Source organism: Molothrus aeneus, unplaced genomic scaffold, assembly GCF_037042795.1.
Source record: "Molothrus aeneus isolate 106 unplaced genomic scaffold, BPBGC_Maene_1.0 scaffold_35, whole genome shotgun sequence".
Taxonomy (NCBI): Eukaryota; Metazoa; Chordata; class Aves; order Passeriformes; family Icteridae; genus Molothrus; species Molothrus aeneus.
This window is the reverse complement of record NW_027099016.1, coordinates 3394656-3415206: the sequence shown is the minus strand read 5'-3', so window position 1 is coordinate 3415206 and position 20551 is coordinate 3394656. Positions and strand designations below refer to the sequence as shown.

The following is a 20551-nucleotide window of genomic DNA, read 5'->3' as shown; positions in this document are numbered from 1 at the left end:
ATTCTGGCCATTGGTTTTTGCCCTTGTGTTTCTTGTTCTCTCTCAGTGTCTGCAGGGCCTGGATTTCCTCCATTCCAACCGTGTGATCCACAGGGATCTGAAGAGCTCCAACATCCTCCTGGGCATGGACGGCTCTGTCAGGCTGGGTGGGTGTTCCTGGCCAGGCACGGCGCTCCCGGGCTGCGGGGCTGGGGCTGCTTCCCAGGGAGGGCCAGAGCCCCACAAGGGCTGCTGGGGGCACTGCCCGGCCCCTGCTGCCAGCTGAGAGCGGCTGCCCCTGCAGAGAGCTCAGGAGAGGAGCAGGGGGCCAGCAGTGCCTTTGCTCTGGCCATGGCCCTTCCAGAGGGGCAGCAGTGGGAATCTAAAGCTCCAAGGGAATCAGTAAAAGCCACTGCAGGAAAGCTGAGGGTTTCTTGAAGGGCCCAGTTCCATCTTTCCTTGGCTACAGCACTGAGGACTTTTCCAGCTGACTTCACTACTGCACTCTCAGACTGAGCGTGGGGAATCTTTGTGCTTGGTTTCCTCATTGCAGCTGCCTTTGACAGGGTTTGTTTCTGTCCTCAGCTGATTTTGGCCTCTGCGCTCAGCTCAGCCCTGAGCAGGACCAGCGCAGCTCCATGGTGGGCACTGCTCACTGGATGGCCCCAGAAGTTGTGACCAGATCTCCTTATGGCCCCAAGGTGGACATCTGGTCCTTCGGCATTGTGACCATCGAGATGGTGGAAGGAGAACCTCCTTACTTCAGGGAAACGGCAGCCATGGTAAGAGGCAAATTCTCCAGGGGCTGCAGAGGCTGTGAGCACAGAGGGATCCTGCACTGGGAGCAGCAGCTGGAGGTTTCTGCACATGGGAAGGGAATTCCCATGGGACTCCAGCCTCAACACAGACGAATATTCTGCAATCTCCAGCAACAATTTGCTTTGGGATTTACGTTGTTGCAGCTCTTCTGGCTGTGAGGATGATCTGAAAATGTGAAGCAAGTGCATCAGGTCTAATGTTATCTTGCAAGAAAACCCCACACCAACTCCACATTCCGCCCCCAAACCCAACAAGTTTTCTGCAGGAGTTTCTAAAAGAGGTTTTGCAAGATGATCTCCCCCTGATTCTTCTCACTGGGAAACTTGTTGAAAACATGAAGATGATTGTTTAACATCCCCATAGTCCAACACATTTCTTTCCTAGTCCAAGCTACTTTCTCCATGTCACCAGGCCTGAGCTTTCAGCATCACAAACCTCCTGTTTCTTGCCTGGCAGTTTCTGGGATGGGGCATCAGGAATGCATTTACTTGAGTGTCAGTGGCACTGCAGAGATGCATTTGATGGAAGAATGCTCTGAAATAACACAAGCAGACCACAGTGACTCTGGAAGATGGCCTGTAAAGCTGGTGTCCATATCTGGAGAAGCAAAATGGGCTATTTCTGATGGAGGTTCCTACTAACAAAGCAGCCAATGAAACTGGCTCTCAAGGCGAGATCATTTGGATGTTGCAGTGGCTGTGGCAGCCCCAGGGTTTGGGTTTTTTGGTTGGCATAGCAAAATGAGCTCTGAGCAGCATCTCTGGCAGGGAGGAAAGTGCCCCTGGAGCTGGGGCTGAGGCCCCGGGGTGGATGTGAGCCCGTGTGGGTGTGAAGGAAGCTGGCAGAGCGCTGAGTTTGCTTTCCCTGCAGGCTCGCGCTCTGGTCCGGCAGAACGGGACCCCGCAGCTGCAGGAGCCCCGGCGCCTGTCGGCTCTGCTGCGGGACTTCCTCGAGTGCAGCCTGGAGCCGGACGAGGAGCGGCGCTGGGCTGCCCAGGAGCTGCTGCAGGTGAGAGCCAAGGGCTGCAGGGGAAGCAGCAGCGCCAGGGAGGGGTTTTCTTGTGGGGCCCCCTCCGATAGTCTCCAGTCTCGCTGCGTTCCACGCGCAGAGCAAGCAGAATCCTCGCCTGCTGTGGCCTGGCAGGCTCCTTTCGAGCTCATCTGGACCTGGTGCCCCACAGCGAGCAGGGACATCTTCAAGCAGCTCAGGGGCCTCAGAGCCCTGCCTGACCTGAGCTTGGATGTTTCCAGTGATGCCAATTTTTGCCCCAAAAGGCGAGAAATTACTGCTTAAGAGACTCAGTCAAATAAGCAGGAGGTATTTTATTACGACGTCGGAGAAATCCTAAATGGGATTTCTAAATCCTTACAGCAAAAGCGTACCTTCTTATACAGTTTTAGGTTTGGGATTACATCATATTCATGCATATACATATGGGGAGTGGTGTAGGCGGAGCGTGGGCGGGGACTTCTCTTTTGAGGATCTTCTCAGGGGTCGTTCCGGTCGGCCTTCATCAGCTTCGAGGAGTCTTCCTCTTTAAACTTTTGAACCTCTCCCCAAATTTGGTCAATTCCCGGTGTAGTTGGCTTAGTCTCCAGGCCTTGGCAAGGGTGGGTCTCAGGGTCAATTTGACATGTTGGCCCTAAACGTGCTTTACCCAGCAGTTCTTCTTGGCTCTGAAATGCACTGAACTTATCACTGTCTGTCCTTATCTCTTCCCTGTCATTGTGTTCCATACCTTACCCAATTTATTGCTCTATGTGGTTTCCTAACATTGAATATTTCCTATAACTGTTTTATATTCTATGCTTTAACCCATATTTCCTATAACTGCTTTATATTCTATGTTTTAACCCATCATCTCTTGAAAGTAACTGTTTTAGGGGCTTCACCAGGGAGGAGGCACCTCCCACATCTCTGGGCACCTCCTGTCAGTGCTTCCCCACTCTCCTGGTTAAAAAATTCTTCCTTAGATCTAATCTGAGCCTGCTTCCCTCTCCTGAGTTTCAAACCATTTCCCTTTGTCCTGTTGCAACAGAGCCTGTGAGGAACTTGATTCTGGAAAGTAACAGTTCATTTCTTTCCTTTTTATCCTTTGGACAGCACCCATTTTTATCATCAGCCAAGCCTCTCTCCAGCCTGACCCCTCTGATCACTGCAGCAAAGCAACTGAGGGAGCAGCAGAGGAGATGAAGCACTTGAGGACAGCTTTCAGTTACAGTAGTTAGGACAACTAGTTAGTTATGGTAGTTAGCACTAGTAGTTAGTTATGGTAGTTAGCACTGCTAGTTAGTTATGGTAGTTAGCACAGCCTGTTTGTTATGGCAGTTTTTTGAATGCAAACTCTCTTAAACCTCAACTCCCCTGACGTGTCCCTTCCCTCTCCCGCCGTGACTCAGCTGCCCGGAGCAATGTGAGGGGAGAGCGGGCCCAGCCTGGCCCAGAGCTGAGCCCCAGCAGAGCCCTGGCAGAGCCCAGAGCAGCCTCGGCACCTGCAGAGTCAGCCTGGAAGGAGGCGCTTGGAGCCTTCTCGGCTGCACCCGGCTCTTGGTTACAAACTGTGTGTGCTGGAAAATGCCACCGGCTCTGCAGGAGGGCAGAAGGGGCCTGGGGAAGGCCCAGGTGCTCCATGCAAGGGAAAAACCTGCCCTGGGTTTGTTATAAATAACTAGGTAGTGTTGGCTTTTGCTACTATGTATTGACTTCTGCAAAATATCCTTAATCACAACAATTTTGATAGAGTACAGTTTGTAATCACTTTTCACTGCTGTTGCTATAGTATAATTTGTCAGCTTTTTGTGGCCAATGCCTGGCCCCTGTGTAGCTCATATCCTCAGAACATCATTTATGGATGATATTTGAGTTTGTGGACAGTGTGAAAAACATACATTATAGTTTTGGCTTTTGCAAAATATTCAAGTGGATGCCATGTGTTGTGCATTAGAATGTTAACTTTTGCAGAAGTAGCTGTAGTTGTGAAATAATAACTAATGCTTTTTTTTTTTGTAACTAACTGACAATAATAACTCAGAGATATTTGTGAAATAGCTAATGTTCATTTAAAGTACTTGTGGAAATAGCTAAAACCATCTGCATTGTCAGGTAACATTTAAGGAAGGGATGTGATGAGGCCCCTGCCACTGACCCTTCCACTGTCAATAACTGTCACCTGCTGAAACCACAGAACAGGGGCCCTTGTGAGGCAGTGACACACAACCCTCAAAACAGCAATCCACGATTCCTGCACGTGCTCTACAAAGGCAAGTTGGGGGTCAAACCAACCTAAAGAATGCCTGGAACATGTAAATGAGTTCAAGGAAATGTTTGAATATGTACAATCATTATGAATATGTATTTGAACAATACATGGAGAAACTAGACAAGAATGGAGAAACTAGACAAGAAGAGTTGCTGTGGTTAACCGGTGTGCCTCTGGCCATCGCCAACACCCAGCACTGTTACTGATTTGTCCCTTATTATTCCTTATTAACCTTTCAAAAATTCTAAAGAGTGGGGCTCATTTCTCACAAAACCCAAGGTGCTCACCCCTTGTTCTTCCCCCAAAGCCAGGATTTGTCAATCCTAAACTTTGTCTGGACGGAGGAGAAGGAGGCTGCGAGGAAAAGGAAGATGCACTGGTGTGGAGGCCCACGGGAGTCTCAATCTCCCACCCGTGGAGGACTGGTCCCCAATGAGAAGAATAGATTTCAAGGTTATGGTGAGAAGCTTGTTTCTCCCACAGATCTTTGCAGGCACATGCTGATTTATGGAAAGTTATGTTACCCCATTGGCCCGTTGGCCTAATTACCCTAGTTCACCCCCTATTACCCATCTCTGGTTAGTCCCTAGAATGTTCTCCCTCTCTGTCCCTCCATTGGCCCCAGTTTACTGCATTCCTCTGCCCCTGTTTCCCTATTAGCTGTCCCGACCCTTAACCCTTCCTTTGCCCCATTTTCCCCCATATCCATTGGACCCTGACCCTCAGCTCCACCCTCACTACCCCATATAAAAACCCCCTGTGCCCTCGGCTTGCACCCTGTATTTGTCCCTGGACCCTGTTCAGCTCTGTCCCCTGTTCCTGTACCAATAAACCCAGTTTGCTGAGATCATACCCAGACCCATCCTGCCGACTTTGTCAGCTTTATAAAGCAGCCGTGAGCTCCGGGCTCCTGAGTGCCGGACGCTCCAAGGGCCTCGGCAGAGCCAGGACGCTCCAGACTGGGACAGCCAGGCAGGGCAGGAGGAATCACTGCCCCTTTCCCCTCCCTGCTGCTCCATCTCCCAGCCCAGCATCGCTGCAGGACAGCCTCACTGCCAACGCCATCCTGCCAGGGATGGACTGGGGGGATCTCCTTCCCCTTCCCTCTGGCATGGAGGCAAATCCCATCTTCTCCTTGTCCACCCTCCTTCTTCTCCTCATTCTGTCCTTCATCCATCCACGTTCCTTTCCTATCTCCTTCCTCACTTGTTCCTTCTTGTTCCTTCCTTTCCTTCCGCCTTTTCCTTTTCCCATCTCCCTGTCTCTTCCTCTCCTTGTCCTTCCTCCCCCAGGCACTGAGCTGCAGACAGAGACCAGGGAGAACAAATCCCTGCCACAGAACCTCGTGGAAGAGGCCATTTGGAACGGCTCCACGGTGCAGGAATCCAACAGGGAGGAAAAGCCTCAAAGATCCCACACGAGGAGGGGCTGCAAACCCAGCCTGGAGAGTTGTGAGGAGGTAAAACCCTCCCTGTGCCGAGAAGAGTTTGGGGAATGTGAGAAGAGCTTCAGGCAGAGCTCAGCCTTTTCCCGGCTCCTCCAAAAACGGCAGTGCCAGATGCCGAGATCCATGGGGATGCAGAGATCCCCCCGCAGATCCGTGGGGATGCAGAGATCCCCCCGCAGATCCGTGGGAGACAGACATCCCCCTGTAGATCCATGGGGATGCAGAGATCCCCCTGCAGATCCATGGGAATGCAGAGATCTCCCCGCAGATCCATGCGGCAGCAGACATCACCCTGCAGATCCATGGGGATGCGGAGATCCCCCTGCAGATCCATGGGGATGCGGAGATCCCCCTGCAGGCCCCGGAGCAGCCACGCTGGAGCACGGGGATGCCTCAGAGGAGGCTGTGCCCCCGTGGCCAGAGGGGCCCCGCTGGAGCAGCCTGTCCTGGCAGGACTGACCCCGGGGCACAGTGACCCACGCTGCAGCACAGAAGTTCCTGGAGAAGTCTCCGGTGGGAGAGAGCTCAGGGTGCAGCAGGGGAACGACTCCTGTCCCTGAGCAGAGGGAGAAGCCCCGGGGCATGAAGTGAGCACGGCCCCATTCCCTGTCTCCGGCACTGCCGGGGTAGGAGGTGCAGCTGGAAGGAGGGAGGCGTGGGGGAAGGCTGGATTTAAGGCTCTTCACTTACTTCTCATTATCCTGCTCTGAGTTTTTAGTTTTCTGTCAGAAATATCTCCTCTCCCCCACTCATCCACAGGGATTTGGGGCAGTTTTCCCTTTTTGGGGGAAATCAAAGCGATGCACTGCTGCTCCTAATTAGGGGTAGGAGAAGAGAGGCTCCAGGGCTTCCCGCTGAGCCGGAGCCACCGGACCCGCAGTGCCGGGAAATCCGTGGCGGGAGGTGCGGAGCAGTTTGTTTGTGTTTTCAGCTCAATCCCCCTCGGGCCCGGGCCCGTTCCAGGGCTGTTCCTCATCTCCGGCTCTGCCCTCACGCAGCCCGGGGGGCCCAGAGAGCGCGGGGCGAGGCTGTGCCGTGTGCAGAGCCCGCCCCCGGCTGCGATTGGCCGACGGTGCCGTCAGTCGTGGTTCTGGCGCGCTGATTGGTGGGAGCGGGGCGGAGCGGGGCCCCGGTGGCGGCCTGAGGGCGGCCGTGGCTCGGCGGCGGTGCCATTGGCGGAGCGTCTGTGCGGGCCCGGGAGCGGCGGCAGCGGCCGGAGCGCGGTGAGGCGGCGGCGGAGCTGGGAGGTGGCCGCAGCGCAGGTGGGAGCCGCGCTGGGTTGTGCGGGTGCTCAGGGCTCGCCGCGGGCCTCGGGGGCGGCAGGAGGCTCAGGCGGGTTCGTTGTGCCGTGTCCGGCGCGTGTTGCCGCTGGCGTGAGGGCGCCGCGGGAGCGGCTGCCCGCGGTCTCCTTGCCGCCGCTGCCTCGGCAGGAGCCGCTGCCGGAGCAGCGCTGGCTCGGCCCGGTTGCTGTGGCTGGGACAGAGGCGGCTGCCCCGTGCCCGGGGCTGTGCGGGGAAATTGACGTGGCCGGAGGTTTCTGTGCCCAGAGGAGACAGAGGAGTCCTGTACAAGTGACTTTATTGCTGAGCAGAGGGAGAGGCCGTGGGACATTTACCGTTCGCTCGCTGCCATTGTTGTAGTTCGCAGCCTCCTTTTTATCCTCATTTTCCCGGCCTCACCTCCCTCTTCCTTTGCCCACTGGCTGAGGTACTTGGAAGGTTCAGACCTCCCGATCCGCCAACTGCATGTCCTCGATAATGTGCACCCCCACTTTTGTAGAACAGCCGATATTCACGGCTCTGTTAAGTCTGTTTTCTTCTCAACGTTCAGGAATGTAGCGTGACTATCTGTAAGCAGCAGTCCATGTTAATTAGTAACAATTATTGAAGCTGGTGGTTTCGCCCATTACTTCCTGATCTACAAGTCCCTGGCCCCTCGCTCAGCTGCTGAATGAGCTGCACTCTCAAGGTGTGGAGCACGGTAAAAAGGTGAGAGTTGCTGTAGCACATCAGAGGAGAAACAGCATTCGTTTAACCCTTGGTTTGCCAGGGAGCCACAAAACCGTGTCGCATTCCCATCCTTTTCACGTTTGGACCAATACATGAGCTGTTCTTTTGTTTCCTTTGTTATCTGTTTCAGCACTTTTCCTTTGTCATCTATTTGCCAACAGCAGTTTGAGTCATTTGATTTTTCAAAACTCCTCTTTTTTCTGCTAACAGATAATCTGATCCCATCCCTTGGTGAATGTTGTGTTCCTCATTTCAGTGGATTGCTCAGCAGGAAAGTCAGGAGCTGGAGCTGTCTGGTTGGTTGTTCCGAGGACAGCTTGTAATCTAATGATGCCATTGAAATGAGAAACGGGTTCTGTGGCTCCTGATATGAATTGGTTTGGGTTCCCAGGGGCTTGTGCGCGGTGTTGTAGGATTTGTTCTGCTGGCCGTTCATCTTTTCCCCATTTTTGGCCGTTCTCTCCAGCCAGGGCTGCATCAATTGACTGCTTTTCTTTAATTAAATCATCAAATACTTAGATTCCCAACTGATTTCTCTGAACTCTTGGTAGCAAAAAATCCCCAGTGCTCTAATACACCCTATATAACGCAGACAGTGACAGCACATGTTGGAGTGGGCAGAGGGATGATTCCCCCCCATTTATTTATAGTGAAGTTTTCCCAACATTCTCCATTTGCTGTTTCCCTTTGCAGCTTCACCCGTTTCTGTTGCAGGGTCAGATATCCTCACCCTGGGCTCTGCCTTGAGCTGTGCAAATTCCATCAGGGCAAGCAGGCAGAGCTTGGGGTGAGGGGCAGAGGGAATCAGCCCAATTCCTGCCCCAGGCAAGAGACCCAGGTACATTGTCCAGGCTTTGCCCAGCAGTGTTCATTTGCATTTCTAAAGCTCCTCTGCAGTCTGCCTGCAATGAAGCTTCTCTTCCAGGGCAGCCACCTCGTGAGTCACATGTGCCCCCCCCAGAATCTGCTTTTTTTAAAAAAAAGTACCAACTATTTACGAGTTAAAAGTGTTACAGTTAAAGCTCTTCAATTTTGCAAAATGCAACATAAAGGCGAACATGGAAAAACCCAGAGTAATACTTGATTCTCACACTTCTGTCCCAAACCTACCTGACAATATAAAAGTGGGAGTTTTATGAAAATTTTTTCTCATATTGTAATTTTGTCACTGAAACTGCAGGGAAAACAAAAACTCTCCAAGAATCTCTTTAGTGTTAGAGAGTCAAGGCATTGCTTGTTTCTGGCCAGGATGTGCAACAGAAATAATTTCTTTCACAAATACCCTGGCTGTGCAGAGAAAATCATTCCATGGCATGTGAGTTTTACTAGATTTTTCCTAAACTTTATGTAGTCTGAACCAATCTAAATCCCCAGCTTTAATGTTCATTGCTTCCATGTTGTCTAGGTTTTTAGTATTTGGTTTCCTGTTGGACCCGGATTTCTTCCCCTCTGCTGTGAATTCGGTCCACACTCCTGGATTTCCTTCTCAGCCTTTTCCAGACCAAGTGTCTCCAGCTGTGCCGGGGGCAGTGTCTGGGGTAGCTGTTGGTTGCTGTTTGCTGCTGGGCGTTGATGTTTTGTTGCTGGTCGTTATCTCTGTGGGTGTCTTTTGGGCTATTCCCAGTCTGTTGAGATGTTAAATAAAACCTTTAAAATTCCTTTCCCCAAGGCAAAGACAAACCAAGCCTGATTAGAGAAAGAAGATTTAAAAGAACCAAACTGGGTGCATTTTGCAGCAATGCAGTCGCAGTCAGCCCAGAGTGTGTGTGTGAGTGAGCCCCAGAGTGGAATTGTGCCGTGGTGCTCCCCAGCAGCTGTGGCAGTGCAGGCCCAGCCAGCGCTGAAGCTGCAGCAGTGGCAGCAAGGCTTGGCCGCAGTGGCTGGAGGTGCCAGAGGAGGGTGGCCAGGATTTCCGAGGGTTTGAGCAGAGGATCTGTGGGCAGGCCCAGGGGCTTGGCCCGCTGTGGAGCCCTGGCTGCTGCTGCGTTGCCTTCAGGGCAGGCTCGGGGGCGGCTCCCATGGTCCTGCTGCAGGCGGGAAGTGCAAATCTCCGGGGCTTCAGAGCCCCTGAGGCCAGGCTGAGGGGTCCCCCGTGTTCAGCTGTGCTGGCGGCTGTTTCTGGCCTCAGGGACACTTGGCATGGGCCCCTTGGCCACCAGTGGTGCTGCTTTGCACTCCTTAGGCAGGAGCCGATGTCCTGGCTGGGTGTTGGCAACAGCAAAGTCCCAGGGCAGGCTCTGTGCCAGCCCAGCTTCCTGTGGGAGAATCTACCTTGATCTCTGATCCAGTGGTGTCTGAAGCAGTCAGAATTGCTTTTGCCCCCCTGTTAGGTGCCATGGTGTCAGCAGAAGATATTGAAGCCTTCCTGCCCAGGGCATTTCAGTGCCAGGCTCTTACAAGCACCCACAGCTCCTTGGGTTGAGCTGAGCATGGGGCGGTGACCTGCGCTTTGTCTGATTCCCCTTCCTTAATAACAGCCTGTCTTGTAGCTCTTTTCCCTTTTGCTGCCCCTGCAGAGCCATCCACAAACACATTTTCTCCCTCAGGCCCGGGAATGTCCCATCAATCTCTCCCAGCCTGGGTCGGGAGCTCTGTCCCTTGAGTGCAGTCCTGGGTTCCTTGCCAGCCCCTCTCCAGGCTGTTCAAACAGGAGGCTGGGTTAAACCCTTGCCCTGTCCTCAGTTCTAAATCCTCCTGTGCCATTGAACAAGTTTCATACTGTAATAACCGAGCCCTGCTCATCCATTTAGAGGCTCTTTTGGTTGTCAAAGCTTTAACTTGCTGCCAGACTTGAACTCTAGGAGATCCTCCTGTTGTCATCAGTTTTCAGCCTGAGCTCCCATGAAAGCTGTGGCTGCAGAATTCTGCAGACAATGAGGCTGCTCTCTGGCCACTGGGTTAAACATTTTAGCACAAGAATTCCTTTGGCAAGACCCTGTTTAACATCCACCTATAATTCAAATTCTTTTACCCTGTCTGGAAGGGCCAGGGCAGCCGCCTCAGTTAATCTTCATTTTAACACTTGAAAATTCTGTGTTTCCTCCTCCTGTCCATACATCCAGTTTGTTGACTGGCAGGATAGGAGTGTTACAGGGAGACACCCCTGGCTCCAAAAGCCCTGCCTTCTACAGGGACTCAATACCAGGCTGTGAGCCCTTCCTTCTCTCCCCTGGAACAGGGTATTGCTTGTCCTGGTTGCTTTGAAGTAATTTGTAGAGGCTCCATATCTAATTTTCCCTCTTTCCCTGGGGCTGCCCACACTTCTGGGTTCAGTTCAGCATAGGCCTGGCCAGACATTTGACACAGAGGTACAACAGAACTGGCCTCTGTATCACCTTTTTTAATATTAATTTGTGTTCTGAGTTTAGAGATCCAATCCCTTCCCAGTAAATCATGATAACAGTTAGGAGCAAATAAAAATTCATGCATTTCAAACCCATCTCCCACAAGTGCTAACAGTGGTTGAATAAAACCACACATCTTTCCCACTTATCTCATGAATAATCCAAGACTTTTGGGTCGAAGACTCAGAGTGCATTGAGAGGCCCCTGTGTCCATCAGGAGAGGCCTCCTCTCAATGCAGACCCACCTGAATGTTCTCAAGGGCTCCAGTGTGGATGGTCCCCGGTGTGATGGGAGCTGTGACAGCCCTGCCAATCCATGTCCATCAAGGGGTGGACTTGCTGGTCCTGAGGGTGCTGCTGTCTGTGCTTGCAGTGTCCTTGTGCCCTGCAGCTGGAGCCCTGATTCCTTGCCAGGGGCTGTTTGGGTGGGCTGTTCCCTGCCGAGGAGGGCAATGCCTCTGCCGGGTGCTTGTGGCCGAGCCCGTGCCCTGGGTGCTGGGGCCCCCTTGGGCCCTGGGGCTGATCCCTCAGGGGCTGTAGGAGCTCTGCCCTGGCCTTTGCCTTCAGCCTGGCCTTTTGCTGCTCCCTTCTTGCATTCACCTGCTGTGCCTTTGTACCCAAGTGCTGCAGGGCCTTCTTCTGCCCCTCCTGCAGCCCCCCTCAGTGCCTGTGGGTGCTCATCCTTTGACAGCTGCTGAGCTTTCTGCAAAATCATTTGTATCTCCAGTAACCCTAACAAAATCCTTAAAAGACAATCTCCATGCTAAAATGTATAATCCACATTTCCCAGGTGTTCCTTGCTCCTCGTCCCTGTGTTCAGGGTGCCCTCCCCAGCCCGTATCCCAGAGCCGCTCCCTGTCCTGCCGCAGTGTCCAAAGGCGCCCCCCGGCGGGCAGGGCCGGCAGCTCCACGGGGCCGGGCAGCGGCCGGGGCGTCCCGCAGCCTCCTGGGGGCCGGGGGCCACTGCCGGCCCTGCCCGGGGCTGGTGGGGTCAGGCAGCGCCCGGCGCTGAGCCCCGGCTGCCCCACAGCCCCGGCCCGGCCCCGCAGCTCCCCCCAGGCCCCCAGCCCGTGCTCCCGGTCCCGCACCTCTGTGCCCGGTGCTGCCGCTGCCCCCCACAGAGAAACCCCCTGAAACCCTGACCTCCTTGTTTTCCTCTCCTGGAAACCGGGGATACAGATGATCTGGATCAGTTGGCAAATTTTTGAGGCTAAGACCCTGCTGAGAAACATCCCAATCCTCAGTATTTTTCTCTTCCTCCTCTTTTCCATCATCCTTTTCCTTCCCACATAGATTCCTCCTGCAGCTTTTTGCCTTAACCATATTGCTGCACACTCCCCTTCACCCAATCTCTTTGCAGCACAACAACACCATCCATGCCCTATTCTCCAAATGCGAGGGGAATTTGGGGAGGTGGGAGTGGGGCAGCGCCAAGGCTGGGCCCCCCCGCGCTGTCCTGGCGGGAGCGGCTGCAGTGGGGACCGAGTGCGGGCGGCAGCGGCCGAGAGCCCAGCGCTGCCCCAGCCCGACCCGCCCCAGCTCCATCCCTGCCCCTGCCGTGGGATGCTGTGGGTTTGGGGGCAAGAGGGAGCCGGCAGCAGGTGCTGGGCCTGGGGCAGGAGGAGAAGGGAAGGAGAAGCAGGGTTGAGGAACAAAATGGTCAAATGATGCACGTGGGAGGAGAAGGTGGGATTGTGCAGGAGAAGGAGGAATAGCAGGAGGAAGAGGAGTGTGAGGAAGAGTAGGGACACAGGAGGAGGAACAGGAAGAGGAAGCAGCACAAGGTTGCACCTCTCCCTGTATCTGCAGCCTCTGACCCCAGCCCCAGGAGCGTTGGCCCTGCCACATGCAGCAGGTGACAGGGGATTGGGATCCATGAATTTCCTGGGGGTGAATCTTGGTGTTTCTGAGCTTTATTGGGCTAATTGTTGATGCTTTGTTTTTTTTGTGGGGGCTGAATCTTTATATTTGGAGGGGGGTTTTGCTGGATCTTGATGTTTGGGAAGTTTTTGATCTGTGTCTTGATGTTTGGAGGACTTTTGTGCTGAATTGTGGTGTTTTGGAGGTTCTTAGAGACACAAGATGCCCAATGACTTAATGAGATGAACTTGGGCAAGGAGGAACTCCCAGTCCAAGGGACTCTCATCTTGTTTTTTTCTCCAAACCAGGATTTTTCATTCCCAGGACATGTCTGGATGGAGGAGGAGGAAAAGCCCTGGAGATTCCGCACGAGGAGGGGCTGCAAACCCAGCCCAGGGAGCTGTGGGGAGGAACGAGCTCCCCTGAGCCAGGAAGGCGGCTGGAGATCCAGCCAGAGCTCAGAGCTAGTGGAGAAGCCTCATGGCAGAGAGAAGCCCCACAAGTGCTTGGAATGTGGGAAGGGTTTTAGTCGGAGCTTAGATCTGATCCAGCACCAGGTGATCCACACTGGGGAGCAGCCCTATGAGTGTGAGGAATGTGGGAAGCGTTTCAGCTGGAGCTCCAGCCTGAGGCAGCACCAGAGGATCCACACAGGGGAACAGCCCTTTGAGTGTGAGGAGTGTGGGAAGAGCTTCAGCCACAACTCTGTCCTGATCCAACACCAGAGGATCCACACTGGGGAAAAGCCCTTTGAGTGTGGGGAATGTGGGATGAGCTTCAGCATGAAGGGGACCCTGATCCAACACCAGAGGATCCACACAGGACGAAAGCCCTGTGAGTGTGGGGAATGTGGGAAGAGCTTTAGATACAGCTCTGGCCTGAGGAGACATGAGAGGATCCACACTGGGGAAAAGCCCTATGAGTGTGAGGAATGTGGGAGGAGCTTCAGCATGAAGGGCCAGCTGACAGAACACCAGAAGATCCACTCTGGGGAAAAGCCCTACAAGTGTGGGGAATGTGGGAGGAGCTTCAGCCAGAGCTGTAGCCTGATCCGGCACCAGGTGATCCACACAGGGGAACGGCCCTACACCTGCTTGGAATGTGGGAAGAGCTTTGGATGGAACTCTGCCCTGAGTAAACACCAGCTCATCCACACTGGGGAGAGACCCTACGAGTGTCCCCAGTGTGGGAAGAGGTTTCAGACCAGCTCTGATCTCCTCATACATCAGCGGATTCACACAGAGGAGAGGCCCTTCCGCTGCCCCAACTGCAGGAAGGGCTTCAAGCTAAACTCCACCCTCACCGTCCACTGGCGCATCCACACAGGGGAGAGGCCCTACGAGTGTGGGGAGTGTGGGAAGAGCTTCTCCACGAGCTCTCTCTTGACCAAACACCAACGGAAGCACCACTAAGGGAAGCCCTGTGAGTGCCCCGAGTGCAGGAAGAGCTTTGTGCGCTGCTCCAGCTCCATCCCCCATGGGAGGATCAGCATTGGATGATCCCCAGGAACCCCCATTTGGCCGAGCCCTGGTGGTCCTTTATTGGGAATAAACAACGGAGCTGATAAAGGGACCCGATATTTGAGGCCTGATCAAGCAGAAACTGTGGGACAGACACAGATAAAGGCTCCCTGGACAAGATGTGACCAAGCAACAGGTTGTAAAACTGTGATAAGATAATGTTACCACGTGAAGGGATGTTATGAAGAATGCATAACCAATGGGAAATTGCTACCAAAAATAGAGCCCTATATAAGCACCACAGAAGTAAAACCCTACATAAACAGCTGGTATAGTCAATAAAATTGGCTTCTGATCTAAACTCTGATGTCCCCATCTCTCCATCGTCAATAACCCCTGTTCTGGGTGATCCCCGTTGGGTGGGGGGAAGATGTTGGAGAGATTTCTTTCCCTTCTCTTTGTGCTGCTGTGATTTGGTTGGTAATAAATTCCCTCCCTGTGCCCAGGCTGGATCTGTTGTCCCAGTGCCGCTGCTCGGGGCGGGATCTCTCCCATTCCTTCTCTCAACTCCCAGGGCTCTCCTCAGCCAATCAGAGAATGTGAAGAACAAGAATCAGCCAATCAGAGAGAGAGGTCTGATGACGGCCCAGTTGCTGGGCAGACCCGCAGCAGCCAGTGTTCCCTACCTGGTGCCCACCCTCCCTGCCCAGTCACGGCCCCCCCGCGGGCTGCCCCTGTCGTTGTCGAGGTGGTCATGACACAAAGCAGAGAACACAAGCAGTCTCAGTTGGCAACACTTTATTATTGAACATGGTTGACTTTTATACACTTTCCAATTGTTTATACTTCTTCTACCTTGACCAAAATAAGTCAGCATAATACTATTGGTGAGAAGTTATAGTGACTTCAACTAACTTTCTAAAAATGCTTCGTCCAGCTGCAAGGTTCTCTTATCTTTCTTTTCTCGGTCTCCTTGGTTACAGCCTTGGAGAGAGCTCCTTATCAGCTTCCTCTTACTTCTCAGCTTCTTCTCGCTCCTTTACCTAACAGGCCTGCTGTTAGCCCCTTCCACATGCCCCCAAGTCCCTCCCCAGTGCCCCCGATAAACTGGACTGGGTTTAGCTGGGAAGCTTTATTGGGAGCACTGGGAGCAGCCAGGTATGGCCAGACCACCAGTGGGGCTGGGGGGGACACGGGACCCCCCCAAAATCAGCGGAGCGGGGACGGAGCGGGGGGTCCCGGCCGGGCCCGAGCCCACGGGGAGGGGCTGCGGCCGCTGCCGGCTCAGGAGCTCTGTGGGCAGAGAAAAGGGGATGACACCGGGCTGGGGGCCCCGGCGGGAGCGCACACGCTCCGCCACGGCCGGGACGCCACCCCCGGCACCCGCCCTGACCTTCTTGCGCACGTAGAAGCCGAGCCCCAGAGCCAGGAGGACGAAGCCCAAGACGAAGCCCCCAATGCCCATCAGCATCTTGATGCGTCCGGCGGCATCTCTGGGGGGATCCGCAGGGCTCAGCACCCCCCAAACCTCTCAGGGACACCCCCAGCCCCTCCCAGCGCCCTCTCTGTGGCCCCCAGCCCAGCCAGGAGCCCCTGAAACCTCCCCCCGATCCCTTTCTGTCCTGGCCAGGAGGCACCAAAGCCCCTCCCGTCCCTCTGAGGATCCCACAGCCCCCTCCTGATGGTGGCGAGGGAAGACAAGCAATCAATCAATATGATTGGTAAAGCAAGCTTCAGTTTATCTTGAGTACACCAGTACTTTTATATTGTTTTCCAGTAATTATGCATACCTGTCTTTAGTTTATTGGTTTAATTGCTCATACATGTCGTGAGTTTCTTGGTTTAAAGCAAGAGATAACATTTACATATTCCTCCTACTTTGTAGTTGTGCATACTATATGGTTTCTGTTCTCGTTGCTGTCCTTGCCCGTTCGACCTTGTCAGCAGGCAGGACACAGCATCTTCCTATCATGGCTTGCGGCCTGGTTCTGCTAAGTGCGGCCCACTTATGCCAAGCTGCTAAGTTAACATGTATGCTCACTTATCATGGGGCTTGCTTGTACAACATTTCCACGGATCCATGGCCCTTTTCCTCCAGCCATTCTTCCACACTTTCCCTTCCACACCGCACGCTTGGGCAAATTGCACAGACCAAGCAGCCTTTTCCCCCTCTTCCCCATTGGCCTGAAGACACTCTGCACCAAGAGAAAGCTCCTGGACAGGCGGCTATCCAACAACAGCAATTTAATGTTCCTCTAGGGGGTGAAGGGAAAGGAAGTGTTGGCAGAGGAGAGGTGCTCCCCGCAGGCTCAGGTGGCCCCAGCAGACGCAGCCTCCCGGAGCAGTTCTGCACAGCGCCGCAGCAGGACACTCAGCCGCGGCCACACAGCAAAGGCCGCGAGTGCCAGAGGCGGCGCAGTTGGTCTCGCATCTTCTGGAGTCGGGAGGAGGGAACGCTCTGTAGAGCTAAAAGGATGTCCAGAGCTTGAAGCGCCAGGCATGAGATGGCAGGGCTGGTGTCATCCGTCATGTCCTGAAGGGCTGCAGAGAGAGAAACAGAGGCACAGTCAGAGGCTGGATCTGCGGGGAGCTGGGGAGAGCCTCCAGGCTCGTGCATAGCACGCAGCTCCTGGCACGGCCTGGAGGAAGCAGGAGGCAAGAAGGACGAGCTGGCAGCTGCTGGCCAGGAATGTCCCCCAGGCGCCTGCAAGGTGTCAGTGCTGTGGGCACCTTGGGGCGCGCAGGGAGCGGAGCCGTCCGCGGGCGGGCCAGGGAACGCAGGTGCCAGCGGCAGCCCCCGGCGAGAGCCCGCGGGCCGCACTCACCCCTGCAGATGATGCGGAAGTGCGGCTGCTGCCCTGTCAGGAAGCGCCCGGCCATCCCTGGGGAACACAGAGCGTGTCCTGCCTTCAGAGCCACAGCTGCCGCCCACGGGCGCTGCCAGCCCCGAGGCCACACGCCCTGCTGGCCCGGCAGGGCTCAGCCCGGGCCCCTGGCGCACGCTGCCGCCCCAGGGCACGGCTGCCAGAGGGCGGCAGCAGCAATGCCGAGCCCCGCCGGGGCTGCACATGCCCGCGCCCGGATCCTGCTGCCGGGGCAGCAGGCGGGGCTGGGGCCGAGCTGCGGCGGGCCGGGCCGGGGAGGGAGCCGGCCTTGGCGCTCACCCATGAACCTGACGGCCGCCTCTCGCAGGGGCTCCTGTGCGCTCCGCACGTAGGGCAGGGCCAGGCGCAGCTGCTCGGCCGCTCGGCTCCTGTCCTCTGCCAGCTGCAGAGAGCGGCGGGGCACGGAGGGAAAGGGTTGATGCGGGCCCTGCCCCTGGGCCGGGCGCTGCCTACGGCCGCCACTGCTCCCCCTGCCCACAGAGCCCTGAGGCCCGGCCAGCAGCCGCAGGCGCCGGGCTCGGCACGGGGCGGAGGGCCCGGCGAGCCGCGGTGCCGCCCCGCAGCAGAGCCCGGCTGGCTCGGGGCTCCATCGGCACCGGCCTTGGGGCCAGAGGAGCCTGGAGAAGAGCCCGCACGGCTCAGGCAAGGGAGCGGCGTGTGGGGCGCAGGCTGGTGCCCCTGCCTGCGGCACTGGGCAGGGGCCACAGCTGCCAGCCCCACAGACTGGGCGCCGGGGGCAGGCGGCTTCTCCAGGGATTGGGCTGGGCATTCCAGGCTGTCCTTACCAAGCATTCGGCAAATCTCCACATCTGATCCATCTTCAGCAGCTGCTTGAGATCCTTCCTCTTCAGGAAGCTTACTGCAGAAAGCAGCGTTTCCCGAGAGGCCTGCAGAGCAGCAGAGACCCAGAGATGGCACCGCAGCCCAGGGCACCAGACCCGCATCTCTGTGCCAGGGCCGGGAGGAGGCTGGAGCCCGTCAGGTGCCAGGGGCTGGGGAGACAGCTGAGCTCCTTCCATGGGGACACCCAGGAGGCCTCACCTGTGCCACACACCCGTTCTCATCGTGGCAGTGGAAGAAGAGTGGGAGCAGGCTCTGGCTCACGTGCTTCTTCAGGGGCTTTTCTCCCTTTGCCACTACCAAGGCTATCACGTCTTGGAAGAGGCGAATGGAGAGCAGCTGCACAAGGCTGTTGTCCTGTTGAAAAGGAAGCCAAAGCCCTCCACATCAGCTGCTCCAGGCCTCCCTGTGCCCAGGCCCAAGGCAGCACCCAAGTGCCCGTGGCTGGGGGCACAGAGCCTCACATTGTCAAAGAGGTGCCAGAGCGCCTCAGCCAGCTGCAGGGCGATGGGGCTGGCTATTGCTAGGTCTTTCTGCAGCATCAGGAGGCTGAGCACAATGAGGGTTTTCTCCACAATGTCTTCATCCCTATCCCACAGTAGCTTCCCAAGGCTTTCAGTCAGGCTGTACATGCTTGGATCCTGTGTGCAAAACAAGGCTGGGCAACCACACGCTGCTGCTGCTGCTGCTGCTGCTGCTGCTGCAGGGCTCAGAGGCCGAAGGCCTGTCCCAAAGCACTCAGGCAGCTGAACAGCGACCCTGGAGAGCTGGGAGCAGCTGCCACAGCTGCCAAAGCCCAGCTAAGCCCAAGGGGCTGCTTGCCCCAGCTCCACGCTGCCAGCACAGCTTCAGCTGCTGCCTCATTCTCACCATCGAGGTGAGCACCACGAGGCCTCGCAGCGCCACGCCACGCATCTGCCTGGACTCGCTCTGCAGGTGCCTTTTCAAGATCTCCAGGACTTTTTTACCGCATTTGCTCAAGTCCAGGCAATCCAGGACCTGAAAGGCACAGAGCAGGCACAGAGCAGGCACAGAGGTGCCCAGCTGGCAGGAGCTCAGAAGTGCACAGGGTCGAGCCAAGGCAGCAGCACAGGGCACGGGCAGCGTCCCAGGCAGCTGCGGCTACGAGAGGGCAGAGGGCTGGGAGGCAGCTCAGCCAGGCAGCGCTGGCCATGGGGCTCACCTCCACCAGGAAGGCCAGGGCGGGCAGCTCCCAGTCTGAAATGCCTTGGCTGAGCAGGTCAAAGAGGCAGGATGCCATGCCGCAACACCAGATGATGGAGACACAGCGCGTCTCCCTGGCAGGGAGAAAAAGGCACCATTGCTCCTGGCCCGGGTGGGCAAACCTCTCCCAGGGCTGGCTCGCAGAGCTCTGGTCTGCTCCCGAGCATCCCGAGGGCGCTTTGGGAGGCGGCTGTTCCCGGGCAGCCTCCTGTGCTGGCCTTTTCCAGTCTGCTCATCCCTCCCTTGGTGACAAGGCCCAGCTGCCCATGAGCACAGGGCGTTGCAGGCACAAAGGAGAGGGGCGGTGGGGAGAACGAGGTCTCACCTGGCCAGCAGACGCACTGCACAGTGGTGGGTGTCGGCACAGAGCAGCGTGTCCCAGGCACGCTTGCGTTCCATGGACAGCACCACGTGCTCATAGCGCATTTGGCAGAGCAGGGCCTTCAGGGTCTGCAGCGCAAAGCTGTGTGCAGAGCAAAGCCCAGGTCACGCTGGGAGCCCCGGCTCCTGCCCTGGGGGCGTGGGAGGGATGGGGAGACTGGGAGGACTGGCATGGAGCACCTGTTGGGGTTGGCGGAGAGGCCGTGTTGCTCCTGGCATCCCTGCCAGAAGGTCTCAACCTCTTCTGGCATATCCTGCATGCTGATGGAAGCTTGGAAGAGCAGACGCAGAAAGAGATTGGAGAAATACTCCAGCACCACAGGCGAGCGCCAGGCCAGATTGAAGACTCTCCACAGGGCCACGGTTGCCTGCAAGAAATAAAACAGCCAGAGACAAGGCTCAGTGCCAAGACATCCATGTGGCAGGGCCTGAGCATGCCAGGGAGAGGCCAGGGGAGACTGGAGGGAGCAACCGGCCTGGTGCCCCTGAACCCCTCCCCTAAGGCAGGATTCAGCCCAGAGCCTGAGGCAGGGGGATGCAGCTGGGGGGAGGACAGAGAGCTGGGTGCTGGAGAGGCGGCCTGGGGGCTGGCAAAGGCCGGCACCAGAAACTCACAGCCAGGGCAAAGACTACTGCGTTGTCCCCATCGGAGGTGTACACGCTGTGCACTGGCCAGGCGCTCAGCACATCGAGGAGTAGCCGCAGCGCCGGCTCCGCAGTCCTGCTCGAGGACATGATGGTTCCCCACATGGTGCGGCAGCTCTGTGGGGTCAGAGCTCTGTGTCAGGGCGGGCTCGGCCACAGCACCATGGCCTGGGCAGCTGCAGGGCCCCGCGCTGGCCCTCAGCCCTGCCTCTGCCCACTGCCCCTGGCCGGCAGCGGCCAGCCAGCCCACGTGGGTACAGGCCCCGAGGGGCAGGGAGGGAGCGTGGCACCAGGCTCAGGAGCTGACATGGCAGCCCTGGAAAACCAAGGAGCCAGTGGATCCTGGAACTGCCCGCCTGTCAGGCAGTCAGCAGGGACAGGCTCTACAGGGTGATGGGC

The 20551-nt window shown here is 56.2% G+C and overlaps 2 protein-coding genes and 1 pseudogene across 2 annotated transcripts in view; 2 read left to right on the top strand and 1 right to left on the bottom strand.

Moving 5' to 3' along the window:
* LOC136570634 (serine/threonine-protein kinase PAK 3-like) overlaps positions 1-5979 on the top strand; it is a 133477-nt gene extending 127498 nt beyond the window's left edge. The window contains 6 exon segments of the mRNA XM_066571080.1: positions 47-146; positions 565-761; positions 1669-1806; positions 5397-5553; positions 5616-5687; positions 5789-5979. Coding sequence (XP_066427177.1) covers positions 47-146; positions 565-761; positions 1669-1806; positions 5397-5553; positions 5616-5687; positions 5789-5979 — 855 coding nt within the window.
* The window catches only part of LOC136570611 (uncharacterized), a 708931-nt pseudogene that overhangs the window by 418458 nt on the left and 269922 nt on the right, over positions 1-20551 (bottom strand).
* LOC136570659 (zinc finger protein 502-like) lies at positions 6692-14538 on the top strand. The gene is made up of 2 exons (XM_066571125.1): positions 6692-6766; positions 13026-14538. Exon 2 carries the CDS (start codon positions 13053-13055, stop codon positions 14127-14129), a length of 1077 nt encoding a protein of 358 aa, XP_066427222.1. The 5' UTR covers positions 6692-6766; positions 13026-13052; the 3' UTR covers positions 14130-14538.

Excerpts from the sequence above, each read along its gene's own strand:
- LOC136570659 (XM_066571125.1), top strand. The coding sequence starts at position 13,053 with ATGGAGGAGGAGGAAAAGCCCTGGAGATTCCGCACGAGGAGGGGCTGC.